This window comes from Lepisosteus platostomus, chromosome 7 (assembly GCF_059453375.1).
Source record: "Lepisosteus platostomus isolate fLepPlt1 chromosome 7, fLepPlt1.hap1, whole genome shotgun sequence".
Classification (NCBI taxonomy): Eukaryota; Metazoa; Chordata; class Actinopteri; order Semionotiformes; family Lepisosteidae; genus Lepisosteus; species Lepisosteus platostomus.
Window position 1 is genome coordinate 62,558,516 of NC_142617.1, and position 24,216 is coordinate 62,582,731.

The following is a 24,216-nucleotide window of genomic DNA, read 5'->3' on the forward strand; positions in this document are numbered from 1 at the left end:
ACATGCAAATCGAAAATGATCTGTATCTATGGAAAAAGCATGCAGCTGCAATTTGACCAGTGGGTACAAAAGTAACGCTGGCGAAACAAATGTTCCTGCCGGTTTAACTCTCGGTGTAAATGTTTTGTGATTGCAAGTGACAACTAAACCCATAAGAATACATTCATTTTAAAAACAGAAAAGTAAAGATATTCTGGAAACCTAAAAAGAGCAGAACAATTTACAAAACATTACAATAATCTGAGATCTGGTCAGTTTTAAACTCCACAACCTGACAAAATTATCCAGGCAGATAACTCCACACATTGCCTAGACAAAAGTTTTACTGTTAAAGTGTACAATAAGCCCACATCACATAGCATTCACCTCTTAAAAAAACAGCTCCATTCTCTTGGGAGAATTACCAAAGGGTATTTCAAAGGTTCCCTTAAAGTTGATATTATCTTAACAAGCAAAATGAGAATTACAGCTCAGTGTAGGCATGAACCATCACAACAAAAGGTCATATTCAAACTTACTGTATATGCACACTGACTTCAATGTCTATTTTGGGAAGAAGCAACTCAATAGATTTTCTTCAATAGTGAATTTATACTTGCAATAAAATATTTATTTCAGTTGTAGAGAAAAACTGAACTATGGACAGCAAAGCACCATGTTTTTATTGGATAAACTGTATGATCAGGTACGGATCTTCTGAAGAGACAATTCTAGTAGAACAATCGAGTTGAGTTTAAATCACACATAACCAGAGATCAACAATCCATAAATTTGCATTTCTTTAATTAAATCCTTGGTGTACTCTCAACGTTTATTACTCATTAAAAAAACAAATAAAGATCACACACTTTCAGACACAATCGTTCAACTTGCACTTGACTGTATAGTTTCCTACACAGTTCAATAATAGCATGAAGTAACATTAAAGGTATTCTAATAACAACACAAGGTCAAGTTGCTAATACAGTCAGAACTTAGACTTATGAAAAAAATTCAAGAACCTCCCAAAAAAAAAAAAGGTTCTGATACGGTCCTAAAGAATTTTCACATTGCATTACATTTTTTAAGGTTCAGATTTCAATACACATCGAAATGAAATAAAAGACCTCAGATCTCGAATCTTTAATTCCAGGTGCATTTTGTTACGTTTCTAATTTGGTAAGACTACATCTTTTTCACCAGTGCAGCCAAACCAAAAGCAGCATAATATAAAAAGTTAACTCTTCAAAACATACTAATTCTTGAATTAAAGAGGTATATCTGTTATTTTAAATCTTATTTGTTCAGTATCCTATTACGAATGCTTTGTTTGATTCTCTAATAAGGCTTCTGCTTAGGTTACGTGCTTTGCTCACTATTCCAAAGAACTGCTTCGAAAAAGACTCTTTAAAAGCTCGCTGTGGAGATAAACCAAGGGGAAGCAAATTGTTGCTGCGGAACGTTCGAACAACCCAGTGGGGAAGCACTGTGCACTAACACCTGTGCAAGACTTCCTCCTGCCTGTTCAAGACATGCAGCACCTAGAAATGGGTTCAACTCCAATGTCTGGTGGGACAGCTTGTCAGAATGGCAAATCTAAGCAGGAACAACAAAGTTACAAGTCAAAGAAAATAAGAGCACAGGGGATCAAACCACTTCTTTAAGGACTGAACAGGGATGTCAAAGAGGCTGAAAACTTCTTCACAGAAATCCAACAGGATTTGATGCCGGAGATAAAAAAAAGCAATTTAATGTATGATCGCGACATGATGTCTGTGAGCGTCTCCTTCCTCTTCAATAGCATTTGATTTCTTCAAGAGAAAGGACAAGCATTCTCCCAACATGAAAACGATTACCTTTGGAATCTAATACAAATGGAAATGTGCCTCAACAAGAGAGGAATGTAACACGAAGCTATATAAAAAAAAAAGGCAAACATGACTAAAATGACACTACCTCAAAATCGTGTTTAAACAAAATCATTTAAGCAGCAATGACATCGTCTGGTTGTCGGAGAAAACAACTGTTAAAAAATACTAGTACTTAATACAACAAACTCAAAAATTCACAATGGCAACTCGAAAAGTGCATGAGGAGTGAAGGTGAGGACGTCCTGGGTCAAGTGTTGATGGAGAGCTGGAATCGTTTCGTAATGTCTGAAGGCTTCAGTACGCAGCATGTGAAAGGGGAGGTGTTAAAGCTTGGTGTCAGAGCCAGGCTTGGTCTGCCGCTCTACGTAGAACAGGATGTACGCCTTGGCTTTCACCACGGTTTCCTCGTCCGTCAGCGTGACGGTGCTGTCGTTGAAGTGAAACCAGCGCCCCTCGTGGGTGGCGTATGCCGTGTAATGGCCCGAGCCGACGCTGTAGGAAAAGAAAAAAAAAAAAAACAGGGAAAATAAGAAATCCTCAGTGGGGCAGATAACACTACACGTTTTTCCTATTCCCAGCTGTGAAGTTAAGGACAACCGCCTCACAGCCATTGCATTACATTAGCAAATATCTCCCCCTGCTGGTCATAGGATAAACCTGCAGCAACTTCGCATTTGTTCTCAATACAGGACCTCGGACTGTAACATATACAAATCCTAATACCAGAAGTAATTAGTAATGAATTATCATTCACTTGGTCTTTAAATCAATTCACAGAGACCATAGCAATGGACAAAATAAAACAGTTAGCATAAGAATGTGTAAGCTGCATCCTCAAGATGAATAATAATAATTATATGGAAAAAGGGCCAGCAATGCATCTGCTTGGTATAACTGCTAAAGGCTTGATAATTCCACCCTTGGAGAAATGCTATATAATTATGAATTGATTACATACAGTATCTGAATCTTCAAACACTTCAATGAACAGCTAGCATACAACACCCAGAGTAAGAGAGTACTTTCCTTAGAAATAATCTATACAATATACAAATCAATTACTGATCTAGGAAAACTGTTTAACTGACATTCAGACGTGAAGGACACAGACTCATGCAATAGTTCTTTTAGAGGAAACAAAACTACTTTTAGTACTTTTAGCCAGCAGTCATTTTAACTCACCCTGCACATCACAACTGGCTGCCCACTGAAGCTCAGCAGGTGTGAGACTGGTCAGTACCTGGATGGGAGACCTCCTAAAAACTAAGGTTGCTGCTGGAAGAGCTGATAATGGGGCCAGCAGGGGGCACGCACCCTGCGATCTATGTGGGTCCTAATGTCCCAGTATAGTTACAGGGACACTATACTGTAAAAAGGCACTGTCCTTCAGATGAGACGTAAAACTGAGGTCCTGACTCTGTGGTCATTAAAAATCACAGGGTGTTACCCCGGCATCCTGGCCAAATTTCCCATTGCCCTTACCAATCATGGCCTCCTAATAATCCCCATCTTTGAACTGGATTCATCACTCTGCTCTCCTCCCCACTAAGAGCTGGTGTGTGGGGAGTGTACTGGTGCATCATCCAGGTGGAGCTGCACATTGGTGGTAGTGGAGGGGATCCCCATTACCTGTAAAGAGCTTTGAGTGGAGTGTCCACAAAAACGCTATATATGTGTAAGCAATTATTATTATAACTACTTTTAGTGTCAGCTCCCACTGATTTTTGTAGCTTTTTTTAAAAACAAGATGTCAGTGTTGTCCTTCTGCTGTATTAGTTTAAATACAAATGTGTTTAAATTCTTACCCAGATCCATGATGTACAACTACAGCTGCAAGGTCATAAAGGCAGCTGTCTGGACCACTGTTTTCAGGCTGAAATCAGAAAACACAAATGCAGATTCAGCCAAGCTGAAAATAATTTCACATTCAAACAAGAAATGAAAACAGGCTGATGGCTGCTCACCTCCAATAAGTAGCATTTCATATCCAGACCTCGAAGAGGAAACTCTACATATGTGTCTATCTTGTTTCGAAGATACGCTGTCCAGTGAAATCTTTTCAAATGCAAGCACAAGACCTAATAAAGGAATAAAAAAAGCAATCATGAACTATTCTACAATATCTTGGGCACATTAAAGAAAGCATGGAGGTCTATAAAATTTAAAAATATATTTGTTTTCAATTTGTCTTACATTTCTAAGATCTAAAGATATACACAATAAATACTACAGGCAAACCTCTCCGAACACTTTTTGGTGCAAAGCTCTTTTTAAGAAGAAAAAAAAGAAAAAATATTCAGGAAATATCATAGCTATCATTTTTGGATTAAGCACCAGTAGAAGGAATGCAAAGCCTTCGAGCTAAACGTTTGCTTTAATGCATTGCGTTTGCCTTATTTTTACTTTATTAGCACTTTTGACCCATAAACTCTGGAAAAAGCTGTAATGAGAAGTGGCGAAATGTCAAATCAAAGAATCATGCTGTAATCATGCTGAAATACCGATTTAACACGTGTGGAGGCAGGTTCAGTTGATAACAGTTGCAGTTATTATTTTTTAAATAAAATTCTTTACAAGTCATCATACGATAGCAGCATTATTGGAACTACTACCAATAAGTTTTGCATATTTCAGTCACAAGTAAGAAAACACTACTATCATTACCATCTGTTAGGGCCATGTTACAATGACCTCTTTGAATGTAGTCTTAGAGTACTTCTGCTGTTATCAGTGGTATGTGTGTAATTTGTACTTGCTGATAAAATTAACAAGCAAGACAGGAAAAGCATTCAGTCGAACACCTCGATAATATCCAAACACCTAATCAAGATTTTCATGCTCATCAGAAATCCCAGCTGGCAGGGAAGAGAAAGGCACCATACAATGAGCATCACGCCATTACTGCACACCTCTTTGGCACAGCGGATTGTTTAAAGAAGGTAATTCAGACCAAAGGGAAGCTGTGACCAATTTGCAGGCTGCGACTAAATGTGCACATGGAGCTGTGGTTGTGCAACTGTGCAGTGACTGTCACTTTTTGATAATTAATAAATAACCCAGCCATTCTGCACACCCAGGTGACAAATTGTTACAACAAAGCATGTTTGTTTTTCCACACTTCTGAAATGATTTTTTGCTACATCGAAGGGTGTGTCCTTCGCAGCTGAAGGGAAGAAGCCATCCTCAGAGTGACTTCTCACAATGCCTTCCTCAATATATATATACACACACACGTGTTCTTTGAAGTTTTTATACATCTTAATTATTGTAACGTGGTCAGTAGAGTAATTATTACAACAAAGCATTTGTGTTCACACAATGACAAAGACGGCTTTGTGGTAGGGCGAATATATATCATGGATAACTTTCCAGACCTCGGGAATGAATCAGAAGTAAAATGAAAAAAAATTGCTGTAGCACTATCAACACTTGATCCTTGTTTAATCTAATTAAAACAAAATTACTTTGTTACTGTGTCCCTTAAATCACACCTGCCTGGAACAGCCATGTCATCATGTTTTCTTCAGAATGACCCAAAACGGAGAAATCATGGTATTCGAGAGGGTTAGGTACCTGGAAGTCTCCAGGAATGGTGATTTTGCTTATGTGGAACTTTATACCTTATGGGCAAAATAGGGAATAGCTTTGCAGCCTGTAAAACAAGCATGTCTATAGGAATATTTTTAAAACAACTTTATCTCAGAAATGGTGTGAGGGTTTATTGGTAGTATTTGTAAAGAGAATGAATACTGGAAATTAAAAAGTTTCCCCCCCAATTATTCAAGTTATTTGATATGCAAACAAATTAGATCACTCTTATGATATTACAGCTTACCCTGTGTTAAAAGTTTTTTTGTTATTTATAAATGATTTGACTTTGCAGCACAACCCTCACATATACTGTTCTTATAATAGATCTACAATGGAACAGGTTTATCCCATGCTGAAAAGAGAAGAAAGAAAACGCAACATTTCTGCCGTGGAGCCTTCTTCGGGAGTGGGGTTCACGCATGCTGACGCAACTACCCACCTGAACTACTATAGATCTACAATGTACACCTAATGCTGTCCTTAAGGAAACTGAAAAACTAAAACACAAACCACAAAACACTTCTACATAAGCATGCTAACTCTTTGTAAAACAAGCCATGCCTTTACTAGAGACTGAAGGAGATCTGAGAGATGAAGATGTGCAAAGGATTCCTGTATTCTTCTACTGCACAGCCTGTGAATAAGTGATTTTGTATGAAAGCAGAAAAAGTGTTCACTCAAACCTTTGCACCAACAGGCGAAATTATGAATGGGAGCTCACAAATATTGAGGATTTACTGTATTTCATTTTTAGGAAATGCTTACAAAGGTATAAAAAAAGAGGCTTGTAATGTGGCAAGAGAATAAATAAGATCAGAATATTACAGCCAATACTTCAGTGCGCATGAATTTTCATCAGGTACAGACCATGGCTATCAGCAAGCAAAAACCAACAAAGACCAATTGTTTTCACGATATATTTGAAGTTCATATTTAAAAAAAGTATTGAAACTTTTGTTTCATGTATGGTCCAAATCTATCTTTAAGGTTGCACTCTGAAAACTCCTTGAATGGGGCCAATATGAAGAAACAGAAATTCTAGGGTGACAGTTTCGGTACATTTTATGCATTATGTCTTGACCTTTGGCAGCTTTTGAATCCAGAATTTCTTTGTGGACTTCTGGCGTTTTTTACATTTATGGCACATGTACAGCTCTGTTTCGTCAAGTTCTTCCAGGTCAGTGAAACTGCGCAGACAATCTGAAATGAACACAGAAAGACACTTGGCTAAGTGAGAAACAAGCAGCTCTTCGCATTTAAAACAAGAACATCACAGTATATCACTGTTACAGCAGACACCCACAGATCTTTTTGGTTAAAAAATAAAAACGCAACTTGTTTTTTCCTGCGTATTTTAAGAAAAGCTTTTCAGAGAACAAAATATTGATTTTTCAAGTGCTTCTCGCAAGTTACGTTCAGTTTCTCCAAGATGGTTATCGAACTAGTAATCCTTACCACGCAAGGTGCAAATAGGGCCATTCTCTTGATTCTTTGATCTCTTGTTTCGAAACTGGCTTGGAATATCTAATGAAAGGTCTGAAAGGAAAATAAAATATGAATAACAGAAGACTGACAGAAAACATGACCCTACTGGTGTAGATCAAGTAGGCATGACTTACCAAGGAATGGATCAAACTTTCTGGATTCGGTCCCACATATCAAACAATTCACCTCATTCTGAAGCACTCCACCAAATATTGCCGTGACGACTGTAGACGTCCCATTTCTAAAAGAAAAAAGACACGTGCCGCTTGTTTCTGCTGGTCTGACATTTGTACGCGGTGTTATTCAAAGGTCAGGACAGCTGGCACCCTTGCCCCACTTCCGCTCTGCATGGTGTACGTGTGTAACCACAACAGCAGATGCTGCACTGCTTCTCCGTCAGCACATACAGTATATCCGCACATCTACAATGCTTGCACAAAAACAACATTCAAAACCTTGGAGGGAATGCAAACAAAGAACTTTCTGAATCTATGTCAAAGCATTTGTTGGGCGTTCTAACAGGTAAACTCAATGCTGGATTCAACTCATATATCCTTTTACACTGAGTGCGACTAAATGAAATCCTCATTTCTTTATTTTGTTTGCTACAGGGTACTGCTTTAAATCGAGCCAAGTCTGACCAAGATAACTCCCTACCTTGTTGCGTTTTGCCACGTTTTATAGACTATTACATTACAATAAAGGCTGCTGAAGTCTCTCTCTCTCTGTATACATTTGATTCTATACACTTTCAGCAAAAATGCAAGCACCACTATCGGTTCACTCTGGGCCACATTTCCTGGCTAAGGCCATTTTACATGCTTTTTAAGACGTTTGTTAAAAAGAAACGTGTGGTATATAAAGTGCATCTGTACTGGAACATGGGGAAAAGCCAGCGGGACACTGAAAGCTGTGAGCCCCATGCATGAGTGAATCCACACACTGTAGGCAACGTCTTACATGCAGCATTTGCCCCCTGCAGAGAGCATGACCCCATCCTGAGAGATGGTGGAACAGGACACTCCATTACAGTCCCCCTGAAGTTCCAGGTGGAGATGATCCAGCAGATAACGCATGAACTCGTGGGCATCCTGCTGCTGGTATCCCCTGGAAACGCAACAAGACGTTTTTTTGCCATCGTTTATAAGATCACTTTATTGGCCATATACAATTTCTTGTATTAGGAATTTGACTTTTTGCATACCCCAGCTTGCTCTCCATTAGACACATAGATAGGGAGAAGCTTGGGGTCAGAGCGCAGGGTCAGCCATTTATACAGCGCCCCTGGAGCAGTTGGGGTTGAGGGCCTTGCTCAAGGCCCAACGGAGTAGGATTCCTCTGCCGGCTGCGGGATACGAACCGGCAACCTTCCAGCCACAGGCGCAGATCCTGAGCCACAGAGCCACCACTCCGCCCAATGTTTCTGCATTACAGTGTTTGATTCACAGTTCTTCTCAAGAAGACAAGACTTCTCCATCGTCTAGTTACTTCACATTCGGTTAAAAGCCAAAACCTAAATTTGTCAAGTTAAAACACTGCTCTCCTGAAAAACCTACTGAAAACCTACCGAGGTCATGATTCCAAGCCTTTTCCATTATAACTTAACGGTATGCAAAGCCATTTCAAACATGTGGAAAAATGTAGCTTTTTATGTATTTTATGCTTTAAAGAATATAATTGTTAAACAGCACAGGTGATAGGTTTAAGGAAAAATGAAGTGAAAACCCACACGCACAGAGAACAAGTAGAAAAGAATGGTGGAGCCTGAAATTCTGAGTAGTACTCTACCTGAAGTTTGGCATGATTTTCCAAATGACATAGAATAAGGATTCAGGACTGAAGGCGGTTTGACTTCCCTGCCACAATGAACAAAGTGTCTTCCGAAACTCTTCCACAAGGGAGCTGCTTCAATGATCAGAGAACATAAATGCAATTCATTGCCATGACATTCATTCTTGACAGACAGCTGAATGAAATTCATTCACTGCTCAGCAAAGCCGGGCAAACAAATTTCAAATACACTATTTCATGAACTGCACTATTGTTTTGTGATAACGTCGAGCAGGGAAATTCCACTCTAACAAGCTAATAAAAATAGAGCTTACATTCTGAGCACTTAAAGTCATTACTGCAACAAATTCATAATGTTATCAACAAGAAATGCCAAAACCTTTTTTGCAAAAGGTACACAGTCAGCTATAGTGACAGTCAAAAGTTATCAGAGCATGTTGCAAGTAATATAGCTGTACTTATGCAATGCATGCTTTGCAATAGGTTGCATATGCCTTCTTGTGGGATTCTGTTCCACTGTCAGATGAAGAAAATGTGAGCTGTGTCTGTAATGTCACGCCAGGACGAGCCTGCAGATAGGGCAGCAAGTGAAGTCCCAGGACTTGATCAACATAAAGCGTCTGTAGCAACTAGTCACTCCAAGTCAGACCGTGACACTAGGACTTCATTGCTCTTTGGGCTACTGTATATATTGTATATAACAATTAGCTTATTGTTCAGCATGTCTGACCTTCAAAGATGACCATTTAGGCGCCTCCACACAGCTGAACCGCTGTTCTGACCTGCTGTTTCTTCTGCAATGGAACTCGCCATGCAGAAACAAGCACAAAGATGGAGCATGAGGGCATAGTGGTCTTGGCAAGGTGTTCAAACCCATCGTTTTCAGATCATGGCCTGTCCCTGAGAGACCAAGATTCACTGCAAAGATTCGTGAAGTCACTGTTGGCTATGAACACAGAAGAGCGGTAGTGTGCTGCCTAAGTGCAGCCTCGCACAGACCAGAGAAACCTGCCTTTGAAATCACAGAAGATTCCCTGCTGAGGACAAGTGTTAAGCAGCATACTACATTTTCCTACGTCTCGCAAGTTTGACTGTTAATGCAGCTGTTGCAAAAAAGCCATTTCCTGAAATAAACTTTGTGAACTTGTTGCAGCATTTAGTTCTATCTATCACTAAATATAATCAGAAATGAAGCACTGGGGCATAGCCTTTAACATGACTGCCAAATAGCTCTTGGGTCCTGGGGTCACCTTCAGGCAAGGGCTCCTTATGTGTTAAGTTTAACTGGTGCAGTGCAACTGGTTTCTGTCACTGGGAATCTTTCAAATACATGGCTTAATTGTACCCACATTCGCCCTGCAATGGACTGGCCAAGAATAAGTGGCTTTCCGGGTGAGGGATAGCTGAATCTGTTGCTGTGCGGTGGTGGTAACTCTCCCACACAACCAGAGATTCAAGCAGTAAGGCTTGAAGTTTGTCCTCTGAACACCACTAACTTGAAGAATGTTTTTACTAGGGCCATGCATATTCAGCTGTATTTAAATCAGAGGATTGGAAAGTCAGCAGCAAACCTTATATATGTTTCTTGCAAAACCAGGCCCTGCTAACTTTTAGATTAAACTTTTTTTAGATGCATAATATATTTGTCCTAGGCTTTATACATCATCAAATAAAATTCCATGAATACTCAAAAGTTTAGCTGTGGCAGTTTTAAGAACAAGCTGCCTACCCTGAAACTAATATTGCAAAGCCGGGATTTGAATTATGAACCAAATAAAGCCCCCACTACCTCCACTTCAGGAAAATGAATAGGACCTTACACACTGGTGTCCCCCTGACTCCTTGTATGGTACATTCTTCTTCCTGCAGTTTTACCACTGCGCAACTCCACTGCAGGAAGCTCCTTGAAATAGCAGCAGAACTGTTGAATATTACTGAAAGAGAAACAGAAAGTGAACGTATAGCACTTGTGATAAGTTTACACCGATAAAAGTACACTTTACTGCAAGCACAAATACTAGTAAAGGTTGTACATCAAGCAGGGCCGGGTAGTATACAACTCAATGATATTGCCAAGCTTTGAAAACTACCCCCCTTCAAAAAGGAACGTGAAAGCTTAAAAGAAAACACAGAATAGAGTCTACAAGAAGTTGGCCTGAGCATTTGCCTTTTCACTGACAGTCTTGAATCTACCTTTTGGAGGTGTAAAAACCCCTTATACTTTCTAAATTAAAACCAAGTCACTTTGAAAATGCTAGTGATCAACAACTTTATATGAACCTGGTCCAGCAACTAAACAGTTAAAAACTCTGGGTTTTTAATCTTTGTTTTTGTGGAACAGAAAACCGTTATCGTAAAACTGTCATTATTTCAGTTTCAACTAATGTTCTTTTTTCAATTTATACCGATGGCCCAACTGCTAATTTAAAATGATCGCAGCAGTCCACAGATGAATAACTAAGTAAGGGTCATCAGGCACAGTTGCCACCGAGGCTCAGGCGCAGAGAGCTGAGTTCAGAACAGAGATTAAAATCACTGGGCTTTCCAGACACTGCCAGCCTCCCACACCTCTGTGACCAAGGTCACTGCAGCGGATCAGCCCCACACTGGCTGATTAGTTACCTGAGGGACTGGAGAATGGCATTCATGAAACATGTATTTCCCAGATTGCGAAGGCCTGTTGCACAAAGAGCAGAGGCACCACCCTTTAAAGAGACAAACAGCCCTTTAAAGACAGGAAGATGTAGGAAAATGAAACATTTTCACCAAGTCCGTTGAATGAACGGTGCTATTTCTTGCTTTTCACTGAGAAATGTGAAAAGAAAGGGCACTTTTTAAAAAACAACCATCTCACAATACAATATAATTGTATACTATATGACTTATAATATCCGGCTGATTCTTCTACCCAAGGCGACTTGAATTTGTACCCATTTATACAACAGAGCATTTTACCAGAGCAGTGCTAACTGGACTTTTTCTGGACTAAACGCATATACACATATACTGCTACATCTGTTCTCTTTCTTTTTCTTTTTCTTTTTCCCGTTTACAACCACTTTTGTGCAATATATGCCAGGGACCTGTGCAATACATTTATATTTATATTTATATCTATGGTTACATCTATATTTATATTCATACGTGTGATACGATTTTCTGTGTACTGTTCTGTTCTAGTTTCCTCTTGTGTGTCCGGACTGTGAGTAACTCTTGTATTGTATTGTATGTATTGTACTATTAGTATATAATTCGTTACACTGTGGCTGTGTTGTGTGTGTTAAGCTGCTGTTGCACTGCAATTTCCCTCACGGGATCAATAAAGTATCTATCTATCTAACCCAAGGTTCACAACACTAGAGCCCGAGATAAAATTTCAACCCTTGCCACAGCGACACACTGCTGCCTATTATGACTTTAGATGACTTAGTCTTCAGGAAATGGCATATTTAAATGGTACTCACATTGTCTTTGAACAGCTTACTGTTGAGAGATGAGCTTTCTAACAGTTTCCGCTTCCTATGTCTATCCACAGCAAAGGCTGAGCTGTAGAAGAGAACAAAGAGTGAAATCCTGCTCCTCGTGCACTTGCGTCTCACTGCTGCCGATAACTCTAACCCCACCACCCTAAAAAGAACCCCAGCCAGCAGGGTTGAGAAAAACTGCATGTTATTCAGAAAACTGATAAAAGGAAACTGCATCTACTACGAAAGTTTGAACAGACGATGAGATGAAGTGGTCATTTGTTTTTGGCGATGAAACCTATCAATGGCAATGCGACAATGGACATGGACAAGCCAAGTGATTGGGTAACATTATCTAAAATAAAATGAAAAACAGAAATGGGGCAATGAAATACATATCCTAACTGCCTTAAAATCATTATTCTTTTTGGGCTTTTATATAGGAAAAGTGTGAATAATAAATGCACAGAAAGAATATTAAAAACTTTTAGAAAGGCTTTATATCAAACAATGCCATGCTTTCTTTCTAATAGAGAATAGGGAAGTGCGTTTCCATTTTTAAATCATCATCATAACCTACATACTCAAAACAGAACATGCTGTTCTGGTTCCTGTGGGTGTACAACCATTTATTAAAACTACTGAATACTTAGAAAGGAAAAAATCCTTATCAGACTGTTTGAGCTTCAGTGTGCTCTGTCCTCTTCGGCGTTTTCTAAGGTACACTACATGATTAAAGTCTCTCTTGAATCGATTAATTTTCTATCAAGCCGACTTATCAATGAAGTTGCCTTAGCCAGAGGAATTAACACATACTGTATGCATGTCTGGACACGCAAGATATTTAAGAAATACTGAGGAGGTATTCAATACCCAGAATACAAAAATAAAATAAAATCTATGAACTGGCTTAACTACTCTCTTCTCCTCCCCACTGATAGCTGGTGTGTGGTGAATGTACTGGTGCACTTTGGCTGCTGTTGCATTATCCAGGTGGGGCTGCACATTGGTAGTGGTGGAGGGGTTCCCCATTACCTGTAAAGCGCTTTGAGTGAAGTGTTCAGAAAAAGTGCTATGTAAGTGTAAGGATTATCATTAACGGTACAATAAATCAGACGTAAGAAAAGCTACTTCATATCACATAAGAGCTGCTAGATACCCATGTGTATTATGTGCAATTCATAGAAACATTTTCTTATTATAAGCAAATCTCTCACTTAGCCTTAATTGTTTATTACATTCTTCTTGTCTTCCAAGTCTTTAAAGTCCATCAGTATCCAGCATTGAAGACTGGAGCCAAAAAATTACAGAAAAGAATCATCTAAGAACCTATCAGGTTATAATAATCAACTATAAAAAAAACCTGTGATGCTGAATCATTAGGCCTACCTAAATTAACTAATAACTTATCTTATTTATGTGTTTGTGAATAAATCAATAATGATGAGAAATTCTGTTGAGAATATACAGCATGCTTGGCGAAAGCCCGAGTTTGATCCATAAAGATATATACTGTATATATGACGAAGCAGAAGGGCATATTTTGTGCAAGGCTATAAAAAAAGTTAAAATCAAATAAATACTGTTAATATGGAATGTAAGTATTAAGGCAGAATTGTTTTTTTACTTCAACTGGCATGTTGCTTACAGGAGCTTCAATTGTATTCTTAACATTCTGCCTTGAAAGCTGTGTCTGCAACACAGGTACAGTGTAGTGTAGGTTCTCGGTCTTATCCATACTCACTTCTCCAGATTCTGAAGATGTTCTCTCACTTTCTGCACCATGCCCAGCTTGTTGTCATTCACAACAAAATCATCACATCTGTAGCTGAAACAATGGATCTGTATTGGTTATTCATATTTATATGCATCGGCTTATTTCAGAAGTTCAGGTGGGGAGCTGCGTCGGCATGCGTAGGCTGCAAAGGAACAAGTAATAGGTTTATTCCATGCTGAAAAAAAGGGAGAAAGAAAAACAACGTTTCGGCCATTAAGCCTTCTTCAGGTGTTAAGTCAGGTTGACTGGAATTTATTCAGCATGGAATAAACCTATTACTTGTGTCTTATTTTAGATATTGGATAGAAACATTCAAGACAAAAAACTTTTTCTTGCAGCATGGTTTCTGTCTTCTGCTGCTCTTAAAGGCAACTATAGTGAACTGTAAATAAATTAATTTAAGCTTTAAATTTTTTTTTACAAAATCATACTATTATATTAACTCTAACGGTTTTACACCATTCAAATTTTAAAGTTAGATTTCCACCAAAAGAGCAAAGTTAGATTCGCACAGAAGATATAGGCCCAAAACCCAACTGCAAGGCCAAGTTACTTAAATACCATTTGTTTTGCAAAGATAAAATTCTCTTCACTCAATCACAATTTACTATGTCATAATCTACCACTCTCGACCCATACCTTGCTGTATTCACTTAGAAAAATACCACAACTGCAATTAACATTCCAGCAGTCACAAATAAGGGCAAAAGGGTACCCGAATGAACACTGATCACTGACACATGTACACTTTTGCAATGGGTAAAGAGCATGTCAATGAGAAACTATCCTGCATTTTCAGAGTCCTCTGAATACCTGTGTGCCCTGCTAAAGAACTGGTTAAGGACTTCTCTAATCCTACAAAATGCATGCCAACTTCTGGAGAGCTAAAGATCAAGAGGGGATCAACTGTAATGGCACCTGGCAAAAATCAGCAGCCTGGTGTGTTTTTTTTGCAGCTGCTGTGGTTAAGACAGAGAAGATAGCCCACAAAAAAACCCAGGAAAATCCATGTTGAGGACAAAGGAGAGGAAAAGATGAGGACAAACAAAAGGGTTTCAATAAACCAATGATGTCTGACACATTCCTTTCCCCTTCCCTGCATTTAAACTACAGCTACAGGAACTAAAACACCAATAGTTACAATGTGTATACTTCTGTTTCTAAACCGACATTACACAAAACATTTTGCCCACTTCCCAATTACTCTTTCCCTTGAACTGTCTTAACACTGTTGTGCAATCGCAAAAAGCTGAGATTTCTCCACACTCAATATAATGCACTGCCTTAGTTATGAAATTGTAAAGCTAACTAAGCTACGTCTTAATCATACAGGACTGCATTAGAAAGAAAAAGCCATCACCTGTGAATTGAACAAAAACCAACTACTGCTGATGCACTTAGATGACTTGTTTTGTCCCAATGCTGCTGGGTGTTGAAATAAGAGACTGCTAGATGAGGCAGCACTGCATTTCGGATGAATGTTAGTATATTGTGCAGAATAAACCCTGTATGCTGAAATTTTCCATCAGGCCTCTCTCAAGATCTTGGCAGCTGATGTCACACTTTGTTAGAGCTGAAAATACAGGTAGGGCACAGAGACCAAGCTTTCCCTTACCAGTATGTGCTGTAGCTGCTACAGTCCATGCACACAGCATGTAGTGGCTTCTCCTTATCATGCTTCTCTGATTTTTTGTGATTGCTGGCAGGACTCTGAGTATCTTCAAAATGCTTCTTTGCATGGCCATTCACATACCTTGCAAAAAGAACAGAAAAAATAAAGCTTGAAACACAAAACACATTTTTAAGTCACTTGCTTTTAGTTCCCAGGTTTTAAGAGCACTTGATTTTAATCCTTCCACATGGTTTGATTTACATGGTTTAATTTAAAGACAGCTTAAGTGGGCAACGTCTCAGAGGTTTGACCGCCATAACAAAACATAACATTCTCAGAACCCAAACAAACAAAAACGATCCTATTGACATCAGAGGCTGAATCTCCTCTAAATCTCCCAACATGATCAAGACAGTCACATTTGTGTGTCTCCATTGTACACTTTCACTTACCTTCCGCAATGCACACTGGAGCAGGTCAGACACACCCAAGGGCTTTTGTTTGAGCGACAAACTGGAAAACAGAATATGATGCAATGAGCTGCACTTCACAAAAGATACTGTCGCCAAATACTGAACAGATCCCAAAGCTGTAGCAGCTGGGTAACCGATTGAAAAATTCAATCACCACACAAATGCCATTTCTGTTGAAAGGTTATTACAATAAGGTTAAGCATTCTATACATTACAGTGTATGTGGCAGAGGGAACTACTGTTCTTTTAGATCACTTGCAATATTAACGGAAAATAAAAAAAAAATTGGAGGTGGTGTAAAACAACTATACGATTTAAAAATAAAATGAGTGAAAAATTCTTCAAAGCTTTTGGGGACTACACATTACATTATTTCAGATTTACTTGACTACACAGAAGTTTGTGTACCTTAATGCCTTACATTTAAAATCTACGAAAAACATGGTTGATGTCTGGACCTTTATATAAACACCCTTCTTAGAAATGATCTTTCAGTATGTTTATGTGAAAAGGGTTTTTCTAAACCTCATGCTTTCTGAAAAGTAAATCAGCAAAATCATTTTCTTCACTTCTCAGGTTATACAATCAATGAAAATTTAACAATTTTCATTAAATTTACCTACATACACGAAGACGGAACTATTGTCTCACACTTTACCTTGATGTCTTTGCATATAGTATAGAAAAGAAAAAAACTGGACAACTAAAATCACAAAAAGTGAGTGTTTTCAGTAACTCATAACGAACAGCTCTGAGACATTTCTTGCTAAGATGATGCAGGGCATCCAAATGAATAATGCACAAACCTGTCTAAGATTAGCGAGCACTAAATCAAGTGGAAAGTCTGTGGAGGTGGAAAAGGCAGGGCAAACACCAACTGCAATGTGCTTGATGTTTTCAAATGGAACACAGTCTAGAGAGGAAAAAACCTGATACACTCAAGACTGCAGCACAACTGCGATCTGTTTGCCGCTTAACACAGCTTCAGCAATAGACGGAGATTAGCTTGCAGACGTTCCGATTTAAATTCACTGAGAGACTACATGCTAAACAAAAACACAAAGCAAGGACTGTTAAAACCACACTAACACTCCCCTTGGATGCAATAATCAGCTCCACCAGGATGACTGAAGATAAGCTGGCTAATTGGTAACTTGTATTTAGTGCATTATGAACACCAGTAAAAACAACAGTCCACATCTTGAGTTTATTTCTTCTAATCACTTGATGGTTTCAAAGGTGAACGAGCCCTGTGCTAATTGAGATCACCATTTCTCAGTGCACACGACAAGCATCAGAAATAACTGTTGCTAAGAAACAGTCAATATGTGAGAGAGCCCAGCAATTTCTTTTTATTACTGTGTCAACATCAGGGGAAAAGTCAATATATAAGAAGATCTGTCCTTACCTGCTTTCAAAACCGAACAAACATTTGAACAAAGGAAAAAATAAAAGAAAGCACAAAGGATTTGCTTTACAGAGACACTTACCACTGGAAAAGCAATTTAAATTAAATGCTTGCATTTGTACAGCTCTTTCATCTCACAGTGCTTCACTATAATACAATACCCACCCGCCATTACACACAGGATCTCTGTTAACATCTCATCCAAACGACTGGACCTCCTATAGCACCCTCTCAAGACACTGAGTTCAGAATGAAGAAGTGAAAACTGCCAGAAGGAACATGTTTTTTCTTAATGTGTCCCTTTCCAGTATCAAACAAGCCCAACCTTGCTGAGCTGCTCAGAGCTGGTGAGACTACGCTATAAGGTAGTAACAAAGCCCTCACGGCAAATTTGATTTTTTAATGCTGTTTTTTTGCTTTTTGAATGCTGCCATTTAACAAATTTTAATAGATTTTCAATTATTTTATTGCCATTCAGAGCCCTGTACAAACCTAATCTGATTTACGAGCAGTAAACATCTCTATATTATAATTAAACAGTTTTTTTTAACTGTACTCTTCCCTGGACATCAGTTGAGATATTTCATATTGAAACTGTTAATTAATGCTGTTTAAACTAACACCAATAAAGCACTGGTTTCAAAAGTGCCAAATATGTTCAGATGAGAACTGCATTTTTATATGACCATTGCACAAAAATAGACATTTACCAGATGAATACTTGTGTGTTTATTAGAAGAAAAAAGTTCAAATGTCAAAAGAAATGACCTATTATTTCATATAATATGCATTTTTTGTGTATTAAACCATAGTCAAAAATAAGATGCTCTAAGGCCAAGTTTATCTGACAATACTTCAGTCAGAGAAAAAGAATATTTTCTAGCAACTGATACAAAAATGACAGTTAATATAAGAAAGAGGCTTATTCTCGCTGAGGGTCATGGCACCCTAGAGCTTATAGCCCATCCATTTCAAAGTTTACAGCGCATACATTCAGTTTAGGAATACAGAAGCCCCATTTTGTGCAGATGCACAGTGTGGTCAGGGGATTCACTGAAACGTCAGAAAAAAAAAATCGGGCTAGAAAAAGAAAAAAAAATCAATACCACATTATATCCCTCATGATAACGTAACCCAAGAAGAAACTGAAAACTACCATAACTCAGGGAGAATTCAGTGCTGGATTAGGCCAAAGTGTAAACGCAGTGTAATGACTTCACTGGAAACATTAGGAGTGGACAGGGCGTGCAAACAAGCCCTCAGCCGCCTGACAGACCACATAGCTGTCCATCGCATTCCTCACCTTTCCCTTTTCTTTGAGCACGAGCTGGCAAAAGATTAGGTCAAATACACGCACTCTGATTCCCCCACCTCCAATCCATTTTAGGTTCCTCAGAAACCAAACAAGGACCGCTATGTACATTCATCAATCAGCTCGTCAGGCTCCGATGAAATAAGTTAATTAAGGATGCAGCTGCAAGGATGTGGTTCGGCTTTTGTCCGACAGCATTTGCCTGGGCTGTGGCTAAGCATTGTTGCCTTCACCCCGAGACCAAAAGGTCAGCAAGCCAGATTTTCGACTAGGCTTCTGCTTCAATAAATATACTGAAGCATTCTCTACTGAGGATGTGGCCACATACCCAGTGTCCTGCTCAGCATGCTATGCATATTTTAAACCACATCTTTTCTCTACGAACAAAGCAAGAGAATAAAACTGGCATGCATAGCACATTGTATCTGCTAAGGAGCAAATTTAGAGAAAAAAAAAGACGTTAAGGGAACAAAAGCAGCCTGCTGTGCAGAAAAACCACTGTGAAAAATATAAATATTTACTTTTGTACATTTAAATTACAGAAACGTTTGGAGTTTTACGTGCAAAACCCATAAAATCCGGCAAGCTAACTCAGACCTGGGGTGAACAAAGAACCGTGAGTAACAATGCCACCGTGTTCAACTGTTTTGTTCATTCATTATTAATAGGTTTCTATCAAATACTCTTTATGGACAGGGAAGCAAATACAACATATGCGCTGAAACATTAAAAAACAGAACAGTAATCTGAAGGCGAGAATTCTTAAGGTTAAATCTCTTGCCAAATTTGACTCATAGCCACCTCTGCAGGACTCCGCCCTGCCCACTCGTTTGCCTGACAGGAATCAGTGCTTACCAGCTACAGTACACAAAGCCAAAAGCACATTCAGCCAGACACCAAACCCAAACTCATGACAAAGCTGAAGGCACAAGCTCTAGGCAGACTGCTGAGAAAGAGGCAGATCTACACTCTGCAGCAAGCGATTTCTTTCCTGAAGCCCTCAGAAACAAAAGCTTTTATTAGCTTCACTTTAAAACAAAGTTCAGCACATAGCTATGTTTTCACTGCTTTACAAAAATGTGTAGTTCCTGTACTGGATGTTAGGTGTGTGTGTGTGAGACAGAGAGGGAGTACTGACGTCAATGCACTGAACAATCTGTTCAGCTGTTGCAGTCTAATCAAAAAAGCCATTTGACTCCAGAAACACAATCAACAGCATAACACTCCACTTTAATTTTCCAGGAACGCAAGATAACACCAGATATTCACTGAGGAATTACAGGTAGTGGACATAAAAACAATGGAAAAAACAACATTCAGTCACTTAATAAAGCACAGCTCCACCGTGGGCAGCCAGTATGTGCCATGAAATAAGTCTCCCAGCGTCGGGAATTCTAGAGGAGGGACGGGTTTCCATTTGCCCACGAGAATGTCAACACACGTCAACAGAGGTGGAAAACGCTCCCAAAAATATCCCAGATATTCCAAAAATGCTCGATTAGGTTCCGAGTCGGAGACCAAGAAGACCATAATATATGGAGAACATCAACGTCATGCTCACCCTGGAAGACACCCCTCCCAGCAGGACAGAAATGCTGCAACACAGAGTGAAGATGATCCCTGGGTACCATTTAGAAGCCATTGGCATTGACCTTGCTTTGTAAGGGAATGGGTGCACCCAGGGCATGCCAGGAAAATGACCTCACAACATTACAGAGCCAACAGAGCCCTTCACTTTTGGGAACAAGCAATCAGGGCTATGGAGCGCTGCTTGCACTGCCAGGTATGATGACCACTTGCACTGCAATGCAACTATGGTGGTTGCACCCCACTCTGTGGGGTTCTTAGCAGACTCGTATTGCTTTAACTGGCTGCGTGCACCCCAGACTGAAATTTCCAACCTTCTGATCTGTAGCTCCTCACCTGTATTGCCTTGTTCTTTGAATTAAAGCACAGCTATCACAATCCTAGAGTATACTCTTCCACCCACTGTTGCCCTTTGTTGATGATGTCCTTCCCTGCTGACATCTGCTTAGTCACCGCTGCTCGTGAAAAAGCAGCAAGTTGAGCCGTTTTGGTCGAACTTAAACAAGTTGAAACGCCCACCACACGCCCCCTTCTTCCTGTTTTAAAGTCCCAGAGGTCTTTCTCTTGTAGCCGTGCCCACCATATTTCAGAGGAACCAGCATTTTCATACCTGACCCTAAGGATGTTGGGATGCTTTTTTGGTTAATAAATGCATGAGCCACACCTGTGTGGAAACTCTTGTTTTTAACGTGCTTGGCATGTTTTCATGATCTGTCCACATCCTGTACAACAGCATACAGTTTAGATTTCACAAGGGAAAGATGACATTGTAATTTATAAAATATTTCCTGTCCATGTACACAAATTTAGGGGCCATCAGATTATATCTCATATCACAAAAGGGGTGGCAAACGTTTCATTATAGGGCTCACTCTTACAACTAGTGGAGACCAACAAGACAAATCACAGTGGAAGCAAGTTTCATCCATGATATTAATATTACAACATGTCTCACTCTTGTCAGAGGAACCTGACATTTTCTTCTATTCCCACCTATTATGATTAATCAATCATTCTCTGAGTGTTGTGTTTGGTTGAGAGAGTTGTTTCATAAAAAGTTAGCATAAAAAACAGGTTATCTTATGTTTGTCCAAGAAATCATTTCCTTCCTGCTGTACACTCACAAGCCCCTAATCAAATCTGGCTGATTGGACTAACAGCACTCAACATAACAGCGCTTTCAATTCTAAACACTATGACGTAAGTATGTTCCCTGTGTAACCACCAGATATGTGGTGCTTCCAATAGTATTTAAGAAGCTCAAAGGATACATGAGCAAGCTTACTGGTACTGTCCTTTCTTATAAGGCTACAGTACCTAGAAAATAATTGCATTCTGGGGTTTGCTTTTGACATTTCTTTGAAAGAAAATGCAATGTCTCAGACTCAACAGTTATACAAAGATCAGATTATTTGGAATGTGCCTGTAGATTCTTAAATACAAGGCAGTTCTTAGACTTTAACTACATTTTAAAAACAAAAGTCTAAAACCAGACAGGCTATTTTCCTTTAATTAAAAGATATTCAACATGCCTTGAGCCAAAAACAAGCAGGCAGGGGTGACATTTTTAGTGTCAACATCCTGCTTTGGAGAAGTTGTAAAAAATGGAGGAAAATATAAGTTATTTTCTGATTATGCATGCTGTAGACGTGAAAATGAAACACTCTTGATTACATCAAGATCTGAGAAAAACTAAGCTGTTCAAACGATGTTAAAAACGATCCCGCAATTTTACTTCAGTTTATGGTCACGAAATGTTTCTTCAGCTGCACAGCCAGTACTGCCACCAAAGTGCATGTGCAGACCTCAGCACCACCACCACCACCAAAAAAAAAACGGATTTAAGTCCACGTTGATTCACCATTTATCATCTTCTTGTTCCCCATCTGCTCTTTCATGGCAACAAGAAATCGTGCATGTCCACAGTTTCAGCAGAAAACTGCACCCCCCTTGGAAACTGTAGATTTCGCCCACAATATTTCCTGCAGTCCCCCCCCCCCCAATTTGCTTACAAGCAGCAGGAGATTTAGCAGACTGAACAAAACAACAAAAAGTTGTCTCCGCGGTACGGGGCTCACTCGTGTGCCATTACATCCGCGGCGACTACCTGGCCAACGACAAAATCGGCTGCCTTTTCACGAAGGTGTCAACCATCTGCCTGTGCCATTCACCGCGAAGGCTCAGCAGGGGCGATCCGCAAAGCAGCCAAGAAAGCACAGGAAATACAAGTCTGTCACATACATACATGCATGTATGTTTTGTTCGGAACACAGGCCTCGGCGAGCCCGCGGGGTTTCCTGTCCTGTCCGGACCGAACCCGCACGGCGTCGGAGCTCCAAGACTTACCGCTGCAGCACCAGGACGAGGGAGAACCGTTCGGGAACCGGGAGGAATCCGGGGCGATGCAGACACTGGAGTTTAGATGCGGACACTCCATTAAGACCTACACAAATGCGTTAAAAGGGGAGGGGGGGGGGGAGCGAGAGTACGGGCTGTTAAAAAAAAAGCTAAGGATCGTGCGGTAGTGCTTGATTATTTTTTCCCCCCCCCGTGGTGTCCCTCTCACAGCAGCAGCAACGTGCCCGTCCTCTAGTTCACGAGTTGTTGTTGTTTTGTTTTGGTTTTTTTGCACCCCCTCGCCTCTTTCTTTATTTATAAAAGCCCTCGCCGACTATAATACGCCGCCGCCATCTTTTTTACAGCGTGTCTGTGTGCCCAAAGCACGGCAGCCGAGCCAGCTCCGGAACTGGAGCGGCGGGGGGGGCCCAGGCCGCGTTTTCAGACTGCGCGGCGGAAGAGGATCCCGTCCGTGTGCGCCGAATCCACCGCGGCCGCCCGGGCCTGGTCGCTCATCTGCTGTGTGTGACCGTGAACGTAAACTTTCTGTAACCACACACACACACACCAAAAAACATTTTTAAAATCCCATAGCAAACAAAATCTCGATGGAGGCTTAATTTCTTCTGTTAAACATTGACTGGGGGCAATCGGCGGATTGCGTGACACCGCTTAAGTTGTTGTTGTTGTTGTTGTTTTAATTTTCGATAAAACGAGCGAATAAAGAAACTTCGCGATTTAATTTGTTTTGTTATGTTTTAAGAGAACGCTTCCCCTTAACGTTGCTCCGTATTCGTCTGTGGCCAGGTCGAGCTGGGATACTGCAAGCATAGGCTACCGTTTTCGACCTGTTTTTTTTTTTTAAAGTGAGTGAGCTGCTTAGTAGCAGATCACCAATTCCGCGTAGGGTAGAAAATGAAAGCGTTTCGGACCCTTGGCGTCTCTGAATAAGAGTGCAGTGCAGCTCTGTGAAGCTAAAGAGTATTGAAAAGTGCGAGAAAAAATGGATAGGAGGAGGTGTGAAGAACACAAAAAGACTGGGAGACTAGGAATTGTCCGTGTCTCCAAGCGAAGTGTGGAAGAAAATATGCACATCGTACACATGATTGATTGTACAAAGTGGAATGAAGATGTGAACCAAGGTGAAGGATAATTTGGGTTGCTGATGTTATTTTTGGTTTAAAAATACGAAAAAAAAACGTTTATTTGCTGTGAGATGCAGCAGTTATAACCTCGCCTTTTCTGATGTCGTACAACAAGGAAGGAATACGTGCGGTCGGATGTTTTAGACTTTATATGTTCTGGTAATATGTTGTTTTTCTAGATTAAGCAGACGCTACAAGGTTGAAATGTGTTTGAAAAGATATAACAACGAAGTCATATCAGTGCTTCACATGCTTCGGTGTTTCACTGTGGCGTTTGAGTGACACGGTTGAATTTAACGCCCAGAAAAGCTAGCTAGCACCCCTTAGACAGAGGAGGTACAATTGTCAGCTACCACAACACAATGGATGTGTACCTTGGGTGGA

At 39.9% G+C, this 24,216-nt stretch overlaps 1 protein-coding gene across 4 annotated transcripts; it reads right to left on the reverse strand.

Annotated features, from left to right (window-relative positions):
• Positions 1-766: 766 nt before the first annotated feature.
• On the reverse strand, positions 767-23,478 carry usp3 (ubiquitin specific peptidase 3). 4 transcript variants are annotated; one of them, XM_088641651.1, is made up of 15 exons: positions 22,697-23,474; positions 16,023-16,083; positions 15,574-15,711; positions 13,926-14,009; positions 12,182-12,263; positions 11,340-11,422; positions 10,538-10,651; positions 8,715-8,831; positions 7,887-8,033; positions 7,061-7,167; positions 6,897-6,977; positions 6,523-6,641; positions 3,815-3,928; positions 3,656-3,723; positions 767-2,342 (listed from the first exon to the last, which is right to left on the reverse strand). In XM_088641651.1, exons 1-15 carry the CDS (start codon positions 22,785-22,787, stop codon positions 2,174-2,176), a joined length of 1,575 nt encoding a protein of 524 aa, XP_088497777.1. In that variant the 5' UTR covers positions 22,788-23,474; the 3' UTR covers positions 767-2,173. The 4 variants fall into 4 exon arrangements, with proteins under 4 accessions (XP_088497777.1, XP_088497778.1, XP_088497779.1 ...); XM_088641652.1 differs by having other exon boundaries at positions 8,715-8,828; positions 22,697-23,471; XM_088641653.1 differs by lacking the exon at positions 22,697-23,474 and adding an exon at positions 17,617-22,642.
• Between the last annotated feature and the right edge of the window lie 738 nt (positions 23,479-24,216).